At 58.4% G+C, this 12,513-nt stretch overlaps 1 protein-coding gene across 1 annotated transcript in view; it reads left to right on the forward strand.

The window, feature by feature from the left end:
- LOC144951639 (zinc finger homeobox protein 3-like) overlaps positions 1-12,513 on the forward strand; it is a 127,411-nt gene that overhangs the window by 70,869 nt on the left and 44,029 nt on the right. The window contains 1 exon segment of the mRNA XM_078881929.1: positions 355-850. Coding sequence (XP_078738055.1) covers positions 355-850 — 496 coding nt within the window.

A 12,513-nucleotide genomic window follows, 5' to 3' on the forward strand; every position in this document is an offset into this window, starting at 1 on the left:
CATGCGCTCCGCTCCCATCGTCCCTCGCTCCCATCACCCCTCCCTCCCATCACCACTCCCTCCCATCATCCCTCACTCCCATCGTCCCTCACTCCCATCATCCCTCACTCCCATCGTCCCTCACTCCCATCACCACTCCATCCCATCACCCCTCCCTCCCATCATCCCTCCCTCCCATCGTCCCTCCCTCCCATCATCCCTCCCTCCCATCACCACTCCCTCCCATCGTCCCTCGCTCCCATCGTCGTCCACTCCCATCGTCCCTCCCTACCATCACCACTCCCTCCCATCGTCCCCCGCTCCCATCGCCGTCCACTCTCATCGTCGCTACCTCCCATCGCCGCCCGCTCCCAGCACCTGCAGCGGCTGGAGGCCCAGAGCGCCGCCAATCCACCGCCGCACGGCGAGCCGCCGCCGCCGGCGCCGCCGTCGCCGCCGCGCTCCTTCCACTGCACCATCTGCGCCTGCTCGGCGCAGGACAAGCTGGGCCTCGTGCGGCACGCTCGCTCCGGCGAGCACCGGCGGCGCGAGGGCTCGCTCCGCGCTCTCCTCCGCCGCCCGGCGCCCTCGGGCTCCGCGTCGGACGACTACGACGACGACGACGACGACGTGGAGGAGGAGGAGGAGGAGCACGCCGACGACGACGACGACGACCGAGAACGGCCGGACGACTGCCACGACCACGCGGCGGCGGCGCGACGAAGCGCCAGGAGGAGGAGGAGGAGGAAGAGTGGCACGGAGGGGCCGGCGCGGTCGTGGGACGACGACGCCGAGCAGCAGGAGGAGGAGGAGGATGAGCTGGAGCTGGGCAGCATCTTCTGCATCGCGGATGGAGAGCTGTCGCCCGACGGTGAGCTCGTGAACGGTGGCGGCACGGCCGCCGGTGTGAGCGTCGATGTACCGGTGTGGGGGGGGATTTGGTTGTGGCGAGCGGGCGCGGTGAGGCGGTGGAGATCGCCCGGGTGGGTTGCGTCTGACCGTCAGCGTTGTCGGAGGCGTCGCCATCGTCCGTTGTGGTCATCGTCGTCGTTATTGCTGTCGCTGTTATGTTCGTCGTCGTTATTGTTGAAGTTCTATCGTCGTCATCATCATCATATTATCAACAGTATCATCATCATCATCTTCTCATCAATGTCATCATCATATTATCAACAGTATCATCATCTTGTCAACAATTTCATCATCATATTATCAACAGTATCATCATCTTCTCATCAATGTCATCATCATATTATCAACAGTATCATCATCATCATCTTCTCATCAATGTCATCATCATATTATCAACAGTATCATCATCATCATCTTGTCAACAATTTCATCATCATATTATCAACAGTATCATCGTCATCATCTTCTCATCAATGTCATCATCATATTATCAACAGTATCATCGTCATCATCTTCTCATCAATATCATCATCATATTATCAACAGTATCATCGTCATCATCTTGTCATCAATGTCATCATCATATTATCAACAGTATCATCATCATCATCTTCTCATCAATTTCATCATCATATTATCAACAGTATCATCATCATCATCTTCTCATCAATGTCATCATCATATTATCAACAGTATCATCGTCATCATCTTGTCATCAATGTCATCATCATATTATCAACAGTATCATCGTCACTCCCAGCATGCACTTCTCGACGCCCACGGCCGAGTTCTCTTCTCAAGTCCCGAGCCACTTCTGGGGCACGACTCTCAAATCCCCCTTCGTACCTCCCCCTCCCCCCCTTATTTTTCCGCGCAAATCTCTCCCGTGGAGGGGAGATGAAATAACGGCGGTGCGCGGGGTGGGGGGGTGCCACCACCTCGCTGCGTGAATCTGTCGCTCGCCGCCTCCCTGTCCACGCGCAGCGTCCCCTCCCGGCATCGCACCTCCTGAATTATTCGACGACGACGACGACAACAAACAAGCAAGCGGGCGTCCCCTGGATTGCGATGATGGCTGGGCCTACCGCACGGGCCGGGCCCGCGTCCGTGTCCGCTGCCGCGTGGTCGTAAATTGGTCGGTGGCTCAGCTCGGCTCGGCGTCCAGAGGTCACCGGTTTGCGTTCGTTGCAGTCGAATCGGCGGTGTCGGGATTTTGGAACCCCCCCTCCTCCTCCCCCACCGCCACCACCGCCTCCATCCACCGAGCGGTAATGATGGCCGGGCACGTGACGTGTGTGTAGTCCCAAGACGTCCGGCAGCCGCGGAAGGGCAGGCCAAACGCCCGTCTTCGGCGGACCCTGCCCATGGCAGCTCACGCCGCGATGAAGGCCCTTCCGCCGGCGGTGGTGCGAGCAAGCGGTTGCAGGGCTGTGCCTTTTTCCTTACACTCGTGTGCCACCCGCCTGCCTGCCCACCCACTTGCCCACCTGCCCACCTGCCTGCCCACCTACCTGACTACCTGCCTATCTGACTACCTGCCTATCTGACTACCTGCCCGGCCAATCACCCCCACCTTTCGAGCTGCCGCAAAGTAGATGAGCGTGTTGACGTTTAGGGTTAGGGTTAGCGAGTCGACGTGTGGGTGGGTGGGTGTGGGTGGGGTGTGGGTGGGGTGTGGGTGGGGTGTGGGTGGGGTGTGGGTGGGGTTTGGGTGGGGTGTGGGTGTGGGTGGGTGAGGTGTGAGTGAGGTGTGGGTGGGGTGTGGGTGGGTGTGGGTGGGGTGTGGGTGGGGTGTGGGTGGGGTGTGGGTGGGGTGTGGGTGGGTGAGGTGTGAGTGAGGTGTGGGTGGGGTGTGGGTGGGGTGTGGGTGAGGGGTGGGTGAGGTGTGGGTGAGGTGTGGGTGAGGTGTGGGTGAGGGGTGGGTGAGGTGTCGGTGAGGTGTGGGTGAGGTGTAGGTGGGGTCTGGGTGGGGTGTGTGTGAGGTGTGGGTGGGGTGTGTGTGGGGTGTGGGTGGGGTGTGGGTGGGGTGTGGGTGGGGTGTGGGTGGGGTGTGGGTGGGGTGTGGGTGAGGTGTGTGGGTGAGGGGTGTGGGTGGGGTGTGGGTGGGGTGTGGGTGGGGTGTGGGTGGTTTGGTGGGTGGCTGAGTGCAGTCTCTCTGAACAAGCTGAATATTTAAATTTAAAATGTGCCACACTGGGCGCAATTAATCACATTTGGCAATGAGAACCACGCCTCCACCGGGTGTTTGGATATCTCTCGTGACGTCTGTAAATACAAAAATAGCATTTGCAATAAACCACTTCAATAATGCTATTTTTAAAAAAAAGGGGTGGAGAGGGCTCTGGAGTTATCCTTCGATGGGATTCTTTTTTTTAATTCTCTTTTTTTGACGGAGTAATTAATTTTTAATGCTGTCCGCAGCTGCTGCCGTGAGCGAAATAAGTCGGCTCAGGTCACCGGGAATAATGACGCACGTCGAGCCCCCGAGGCGGCGAGTGCAGGGCCCCGGCCTCGCTGCCGATTCGTAATTCTACTTTCAACAGGAACGACTTCATTCGGTAATACTGTACTTTATGAGGAATAAAACGCGTTTGCGCCGTGAGACTTTGGTAATTCTTCGTCATAAGGCGCTTCATCTGTGGCTCGGTAGCTTTTCGCGTTGCATCGCCGCTGTGTGCACGCGCAATTTTAAAACCCTGTTGTTGTTGTTGTTGTTGTTTTCAAAAGGGAGACGTGCTTTTAAATTGCGATTCTCATCCAGGGCGCGCGTGGTAAACAAGTGTGAGGTCTTCTGAACCCACACCCTCACCTCTCCACACCCACACCCTCACCTCTCCACACCCACACCCTCACCACCTCTCTACTGGCCTCTATTTAGATCTTGGCGAGATACGTGCGTTAGCAGGACAGCACGGGGACTTACCCCCATCTGTTTCCATCTGTACATGGGTAGCGCGCTTGGGTTTTCTGCTGTTGTTGTTGTTGCTGCTGCTGCTTCGTGTTCAGTCTTTGGCGACCGGGCATTGAATCCGGTTTAATGAAACGTGGATTGGAACCTAGAATCTCGGCACCCGTCCTGCTAAGCTCAATCGCGGTTCGGGGAGAGGAGGATTTTTGTTTAAAAAAAACGCAAAGACCGTCGCATCGATAATGCCGGTGCGGCAGGCGAGCGACTGGCCGCGATCCGGGAGGACGAACCTTGCCCCGGGAGATGGAGCGCCGAAATCTGTTAGCTTGCCAGCCGCTCCGCGTGGGTTGTGCCATGACGGGATCATGAGAGGTGACGGCTGCGACAATGGAGGGGGGGGGGGGGGGGGGAGGAAGATTTCATCCAGCAGTGGATTGAATGCGCCAGACGACGATCGTGATGATAAAACATTTTTTTTTAATTCGCATAAATATTTATCGTTCTAATTAAATAACAATTACATGTATTTAAAAAAGCAGCGACGATCCTCGCGCTGGCGGGGACCGCGAGATGCGCCCTCCCGATATCCGCGCGCGCGACCGCGGTAAATAATTATCACCGCTTCAGTGACCCCCCCCCCCTCCCCCCGTAAATAAAAACATTTGTAAATAAATTGCTTATTAGTTTGCCTCCGTTCGTTCGCTCGAGTCTTGATCCCAATCCTGGCCTCCTCCTCTTCCCCCACCATCCCTCCCCCATGGCCACAGGTTCTGTGTGACGGTGAAATGGATCCCATCAAAGGTGCGACCCCCCCTTGCCCCCCCAGGGCAGCGGTATTTGCCCTTTGTGTTATTCTATAGCGCCGGGCGCACGATGGACGATGTCCTTAACGCGATATCTTGCGCATGTGCATATTCATTGGTACGGCGTGCCCCTGCGTGTGCGCGCGTGCGTGTAGCGGGTAGCGCTATGCTGCGCTACGAACCCGGCCACCCGGGTTCGATTCCCGCTCACGGCCAACACCGGTGACGATTGTCCGAACCGGCCATGGGCCTCCCGTAGGTCGACTCAGCCTCAAATGAGTACCCGGTGCGGTGCGTAGTAAACATCGCCACTGGGGGAGACAAAGGCGACCGGGCGTGTTTGTTGGCCACCCACCACCTCTCGTGTGCTGCCGCCGGCCTACGTAGGTGCTCCCCGCAAGCAGCACTTGCCCCTGCCGTCCGTTACGGCCTTTAAGGGGCGTCTTTGTCTTTGGTGCGTGCGAGGGCGCCAACCGCCACGCCGCGCCGCGAACCCGGCGACCCCCGAGTTCGCCGGTCGTGGCCGATAACCGGGTGGCGGTTATTTTGACCCGTTCCCTGGGCCAATCCCACCCGCGACGTCGACTCGGCCTCAAATGAAGCCGTTGCCGGCGCATCGCTGTTCAATGGTCGGGGACTGGGGAGACAAAGGCGGCCGGGGGCGCGGCGCTCTTTGCCCCGACGCTCCGTTCGAGGCTACGGCGGTCACGGGCGTTCGGGGGCGGGGGGACATTTGCCTTTGCGTGTCCACATTTTTTGGGGGGGTTCGGAACGTTGGACCGGGTGTCCTTAAAAGGCGTCGTCCATTATTCAAGGGGGAGAATAATGAAGCGGCCGTGGGCGTGAAAGCCTCGGCGATGGGCACCGCCTCTCTCCGTCATGGCCGTGAGCCGCGGTCAATCCGACCGCTGGGTGAAGGCCGACCTCCACCTGCCTGCGACGTTCGTTTGGTTTCTTTCTGGTGAGGGGGGTCGCTGAAAATCATCGAGCGATTTTTCTTCTGTCTTTTCAACGGCGAAGCAACCCCTGCCAGTCGGCGACGTTTAATTGCGACGAGAAATAGGTCAGTGTCCCCCCCCCACCCCCCCGAAAAGTGGTGCAGACTCCCGCCTCTGTCTCTAATCGGCTTTGCCGGTTGCGGGGGGGTGGGGTGGGATGGGGTGCTGGGGAGTGGGGGCGGTGTTAACGCGCTCAAAATCTCTGGCGTGCGGGGAAGTATGGCCGGTGTTATGCGCTCTCCTTCTCTCGCTGAGTAATTACTCCCACGATCCGGTGCTCGCTCAAAGTAGGGACACTGCTGCCGCTGGCTGCCGCTGGCTGCTACCCCACCGGCTGTGGGGGGGAGGGGGGGGGTTCGTTGCCAAATCGATGGTCCAGCGCCCGTGCGGTGCGCTCCACTCGCCGGCGTCATGGACACCCCCTTGTCGCCCGTCTGGCCCTGCTGCCCTGGTTCACCGTTGAACTTCCACCCGGTGATTCCTCCGGCCCGGTCGTCGTCCCTTCCCGCACATGCCGTCGTTCAACCGCTCACCCGCTCGCCCGTTCACTCGCTCACACACTCGCCCGCTAACTCGCTCGCCCGCGCGCTCGTTCGCCCGCTCGCCCGCCCGCTCACGCGCTCGCTGGTCAGCTCATCCGCTCACTCACCTGCTCGCTCGCTCACCCGTTCGCCCGCTCGACCGCTCGCCCGCTCGACCGCTCGCCACACCGCAGGTCACCACACTTCTCTCTCCGCCGCTCTACTTTGGAATTTCCTCTCCTCCCGTCATCGTTACCCCTCCCCCAGCCCGCCCCAAACTCGCATAAAACAACCGTCCTTGCTCAATTCAATAAAAGTTGCAAAACTGTTTCTGTCAAATGAGAGTACAATTTTTCGACAGTGCTGTTTGTTGCTGTCCGCTGTTGGGGCCTGTGATTGTCGAGCGCGATAACGCGCAATATGAAACAGCCAGGACCAAAGGAAATGAATAATGGTTAGGGGGCGGCCATGGCAAAGGGAAGCTTCCATTCCTAATATCTCACCCTCCTCTCCATGTTGTTCATTTCGTTACGTTTGGTGTCAACGTCACCAGCTGAGGATCTCGTTCTACTCCGTTAACTTCCTCGCCCGCGGGATGTTAACTTCCTCGCCCGGTATGCGGGAGGTCGTGGGTTCGATCCCGACCCTGTGTATTTGTCGCGGCGGTCACGCGTATTTTTCTTCGGTGCCCCCGGTTTTTCCCTCCACGGTGTGCACGCGCCTCGTTCTCATCGCGCGCGGACGGCGGCGTGCACGCGCCGAGCGGCCGTGTGGGGCGTGGGTGGGCGGGTGGGGCGGCGGTGGGAGCCGCGGTGACCGTGCGGGCGCGGAGGTCGACGGGGGCGGCGCGAGCGGCGTCCCCCGCGGACGCGGTCACGAAGCACGGCGTCGCTTTGGTGTTGACTCCCCCACCGCGTCGGTCACGTGACCTCCAGGTGTCCTGGGGGGGGGGGCAGGGCACCTGGCGCAGTGATGGCGGGAGAGGTGAAGTGACGACGGCGAGCGGCCTCGCCCCCCCCCCCCTGCTCCCCCCCCCTGCTCCCCCCCCCCTGCTCCCCCCCCTTGCCCTCCCCCTCATTGCCCCCCCCACTGCTTGCCCTGCCCCTGCTTCGCCTCGCCCTTCCAGCCGGCCATGAGCTGCCGCCACCAGAACACGACACGACACGTGATTTGGGGTCGTTGTTGGGCGCGATGTCCGACGTTCCGCTCCGTCGACCGCTGCGTTACTTTCTCCGCTTCCACCAAGTCGGGGGGGGGAAGGTGGGGGGGGGGCTCCGTCGCTATCCCTGGGTTCGCCTGGCTGGGACTCGGCCGGGTCCTCGGCAGGATTTTCCACCGTGGTTCTTCGCCGTGGTTCTTTACCGGGTTGTGGACCGGGTTCTGGACCGGGTTCTCGGCCGAGTGTCTCAGCCAGTTCACCACGCTGGTTTTTGGCAGCTTCGGTCCTCGCCATCTGCCGGCGGCGGTCGTGGCAACGCGGAGGCAGAAGACGCCTGTGCCTCTCTCTCTCTCTCTCTGTCCGCCCGCCCGCGCTTGGCAGGAGAGGTAACATTTTGCGCATTCCTGGAGGGTAATGGGGTAACGAAAAGTGTTTTGGCACCGGGGGGGGATGTCATGTCACGTCGCCGGTGTTCGCGTAAAACCCTCGGCAGTGTTTGGTCATGAGAAAGAAAGAAAGAACGAACTTGATTTAGAACTTTCAAACATCCGGTTTCCGAGTGTGTAAAAAACATCCTAGTGTGTTAAAAAAAATTATTACTACACGGGCCCAAATTTACCTATTTTCCCATCCCCACCCCACCTCTCTCCACGAAAAAAAATGTATGGTAAGAAAATATCTATATTTATCCCCGTTGGTTTTTTGCCAAAACGCAGAAGGTAAGAGAGAATTTCCCCCTATTCATGTTTAAAGATGCTCAGAACTTTACGAGTGGAAAAAATATAACACAAATAAATAATGAATACATTAAAAAAACTGCGTTGCTGCTTAAAACCGCAAGCCTTCGTAATTGGAAAATTGAACAATGTCATAAAACCCACTTTTGTAAGCAGAGCTGTTTCCAATCTGCCGAGTTTTCGATTCCACGCAAATTGATTCCATATGAGAGGATCGCTCTGTGGGCCACCCCGACCCACCACCACCCCCAGCACCACCCCCAGCACCACCACCCCCAGCGCCACCACCCCCAGCGCCACCACCCCCAGTGCCACCACCCCCAGCACCACCCCCCCCAGCGCCACCACCCCCAGCGCCACCACCCCCAGTGCCACCACCCCCAGCACCACCACCCCCAGCGCCACCACCCCCAGCGCCACCACCCCCAGTGCCACCACCCCCAGCACCACCCCCCCCAGCGCCACCACCCCCAGCGCCACCACCCCCAGTGCCACCACCCCCAGCACCACCCCCCCCAGCGCCACCACCCCCAGCGCCACCACCCTCAGTGCCACCACCCCCAGCACCACCACCTCCAGTGCCACCGCCCCGGCCTCTTCCTGGCACCACCGGGCGTGCCCCGTGGCACCCGCTACGCGCTCCTCCTCCTCCTCGTCTTCCATCCGTCCATCAACCACCACCTCCTCCATCCCCCTCCAACACCTACCCGCCCCCCCCATCCCCCCCCCCCTCCAGCTGCATCTCTCTACTCGTCCTCTATCTACCCCCTCCATCCATCCCCTAATCCTCCTCATGAACCTCCTCCTCCTTGTCATCGTCTTGTCTTCGTCATCATCGTCATCATCATCTTCTCCGCTTCCTCATTATCATCACCTCCTCATTGGCATCGTTTTCTCATCGTCGTCATCATCTCTTCCTCCACACCATCTCTTCTTCCTGCTCATTAGAGCCTCGCCATCAGCATCGTCTCCTCTTCCTCCTCCTACCTCGTCATCACCTGCCCCCGCCCGCTCATCAGCGTCGTCTCCTCGCGGGGCCCGGAGCAACGCAATATTCGGTCGTGGGATTTGTTGCAGCGGCGTCGTTTTTTTTTTATTCTTCCACTTTGCCCCCCCCCCACCCCGTAGGGGGGGGCGTGAGGCTCAAGGAGCCCGGTCGCGAGCCCCCCCCCCCAATCTCCGGCTCGTGCCCACTTGGCTTGAGCAAGGGTCGCGGGGGGGGGGGGCGGTGACTTGTCCCTCTCAGCCTCCCCTCCAGAGCCTCTCCTTCACGTCAGACTCTTCTCCCTGGAGTGGTGTCTGAGCCTTTCCTGTCCAACGCTGGCCACAGACCCTCTTGCTGCAACTCACGCGGGGCGTGTGGTGCTGGTGGGGGGTGTGGTGATGGTGGTGGTGGTAGTGGGGTGTGGTGGTGGTGGTGGTGGTGAGGGGTGGTGGTGGTGGTGGGGAGCGGTAGGTAGTGTAGCGGTCGACGAGCTGCGCTGCGAAACCCAGTGACCCGGGTTCCATTCCCGCTCACGGTCAGCACCAGTGGTTGACTCAGCCTCAGATGGGTACCAGGTGCGGTGTGTAAACATCGCGACGGGGGAGACAAAGGCGGCCGGGCGCGATGCTGGCCACCCACCCCTCCGTGTGCCATGCCGGCCTTTGTAGGTGCTCGCTAACAGCACTTGCCCCAACAGTCTGTTAAGGCTACACGTGGGATTTTTGTCTTTGTGGTGGCCAGGATGGTGGTGGAGGAAGGGATTTAAGAAACTCATTGCATCGTTCACAACCGCCGTGCCGGGACATCGAATCGAACCGGTGCCAGCCTCTGGGGCTCGCGGGTTCGGCAGGCTGACAGCTGTAGTAGCGGTAGCAGCAGCAGCAGTGGCAGCAGCAGTAGTAACAGCAACTGCAGCAGCAGTAGCAGCAGCAGCAGCATCTTCTGGCGTGAAAACGAAATGACGGCGTGTAATGAAAATGCGGACGCGGTTCCCTCTGCAACCTTGCCGATGTCACCCAAGAAAATCGAAACCAGCGCAGGTTATTTTGCCGGCGTGTAAAATTACAGCGGTCTGTGGAAGCATCAGCCCGCGGCAGGCCAATCTCCCATCCCGTCGGACTGGCCAAGAGGTTTATTTTCATGGGACCTCCCTGGCCAGCATCGAAATGTAAGAGTAGGTTTGACCCTTTCTGGCAATGTAACAGTTGTGTTAAGTCTTGATTTGAAGCTTTCGTGACTGCAGGAATCCATTCTCTTTGGTTCTTTCGGTAAGTCACGTAGGTCGAAATAAAACAGAATAAATCACGACGTTTCAATAGCAACACAAGCCATCGTCTTCAGGTGAAAATCGCGACAACCGCCCGCAGCAGACATCGCGGTGAGCAGCAGACATCGCGGTTGTCGCGGTTTTCACCTGAAGACCATGGCTTGTGTTGCTATCGAAACGTCGTGATTTATTTCGTTTTACTTCTACCCTCGTGACTTTACCGAAAGAACCAAAGAGTACAGTTGTGTTAAGATGAACCATATTTGTTGAATGCAGACGGGATTCCTTGCAATAGGTTTCTGTTTGGTGTTCTAACCTCTGAACACAACTGTTTTGTTGCCAGATACGATGAGCAACGCAGGTTGCAGGGGCTGCGCCTTTGGCGGCTACGTCCCGGCGAGACGAGTGCAAGTGAACAAAAGGTGTTCTCGTTCAGGAGCGTGTCGCCCCCAGATGTCCGCGCGTCTTCTCCCGTGCGTGCGTGTCCGAGCGTGCGAGCGTTTGCCCCGTTTCGGCATTTGAAAAGGAAATGAACTGCGTTTACTTAAAAACAAAGCGCAGTGCGGAGGGGTAGAGCCAGGGTCGAGGGAAGGATAACCGCGGAGGGAAAGCGCGACGGGGCCTCATCGGCCGCGTGCGATGCAGTCCGTTGCGTTTGTTTGAGCGACATGTTTGAGCAGGGGGGCATTTTTTTTAAAGAATACAAAAAGAAAACGGCATAGCTCGAGGTTTGTTTTTTCACAAAACTAACAGATCGTTGTTCTTGAATAATGTCCCCCCCCGCCGCCCGCCCCCCCCACCGCCCAGTGGCAAGAAAAATTCCTCTCTCCTTCGTGGCCAGCCCTGCTTTTGTGTTTTTTTATCTTTACCCCGAATGGTTTTCAAACTGCGGCAAATTTTTTTTTGCACGTCGTTTATTACCTTCTTTATTATTGGGGTTTTTTGTTTTGTCCTAGGCGAGTACGAGATCGCACTTTGCCGCGCCCTCCAGCACGCTCGCTCAGATTTACTTTTCTCTCCCCTTGCGTACAAAAAATGGAACGGCGTTGCGTGCCAACGATGAACCGAGGTGTCGGTTGAGGGGGTGCTGGGTGGGCGGTGGATATTCAGCGTGGCGGCGAGGAGTTATCGGAACGCGGAGTTGAGCCGCGCTCCGGCCCCGAGTTTGGCGGTCTCCGACGAGACCCCCGGGAGCCGCTAGGGCACGGAGTGCCCTTCTGGGTGCGTCGGCGTCTTGATTCGAGTCGGCGAGGAGTCGCGAGGGAGACGCCACCGCCGATGGCCAGCGGGCAGCGGCTTGGGCTTCGTCGATCAAAACTCCGATGGAACGCGTGGGCCGCGTGTGACCAGCGACAGACACGTAGGAGGAGGCTTTCGCGACCAATATCGTCCAGGTTTTGTTTTGCGTTGGATCGCGTAAATATATAAATGTGTCGTCAAACCCGCCACCACCCGACACAGCCAATCGGTAAGGTTGTGTCGCGTAAACAGAACGTGGCCAATTCGTTAAACCAAATGCGCCAATCTAAGTACGACGTTTTGCCAGCATCAACAGTCAAAGGGGAAATGTTCTCGGGTGGTTGAGGGCCAACGTTGGGAGTTCTTGCCTCGGAGACTTCCACCTTCATTCCTGCCCTGCCGAGTCTCCATTAAGGCATTTCAACATCGTGCTATGTTATGTCATCATCGTCGTCGTCGTCGTCTTTGTGGTTATTATTCTATGGGGGGAGCAGTGTCACAGTGGTGATCGGTTCCGAGTTAACCGGTCCCTGGCACCCCTCCCACCCTCCCTCCACTTTACCCACCTAAACCAACCCTCGCCGACCAGCGGGCGGTGAAGTATGGTCCAACAAACTCCCCACGGCTCCGGGATAACCTCCATCCAGCAGTGGATTGACAGTCGTGTGTTCGACGTGCTGTGTGTGTGTGTTTGGCGCAGTGTGTGTGTGTGTTTGGCGCTGTGTGTGTGTGTGGGGCGTGTGTGTGTGGGGTGTGTGTGTGGGGGGTGTGTGTGTGTGTGTGGGGTGTGTGTGTGTGTGGGGTGTGTGTGTGTCTGTTCGGCGCTGTGTGCGTGGTGTGTGTGTGGTGGGTGTGTGTTCGGCGCTGTGTGTGGGGTGTGTGTGTGTGTGTGTTGTGTGTGTGGTGTGTGTGTGTGTGGTGTGTGTGTGTGTGTGTGTTCGGCGTTGTGTGTGTGGTGTGTGGGGTGTGTGTGTGTTCAGCGCTGTGTGTGTGGTGTGTGGGGTG

The sequence above is a fragment of the Lampetra fluviatilis genome, chromosome 63 (genome assembly GCF_964198595.1).
Source record: "Lampetra fluviatilis chromosome 63, kcLamFluv1.1, whole genome shotgun sequence".
NCBI classification, from domain to species: domain Eukaryota; kingdom Metazoa; phylum Chordata; class Hyperoartia; order Petromyzontiformes; family Petromyzontidae; genus Lampetra; species Lampetra fluviatilis.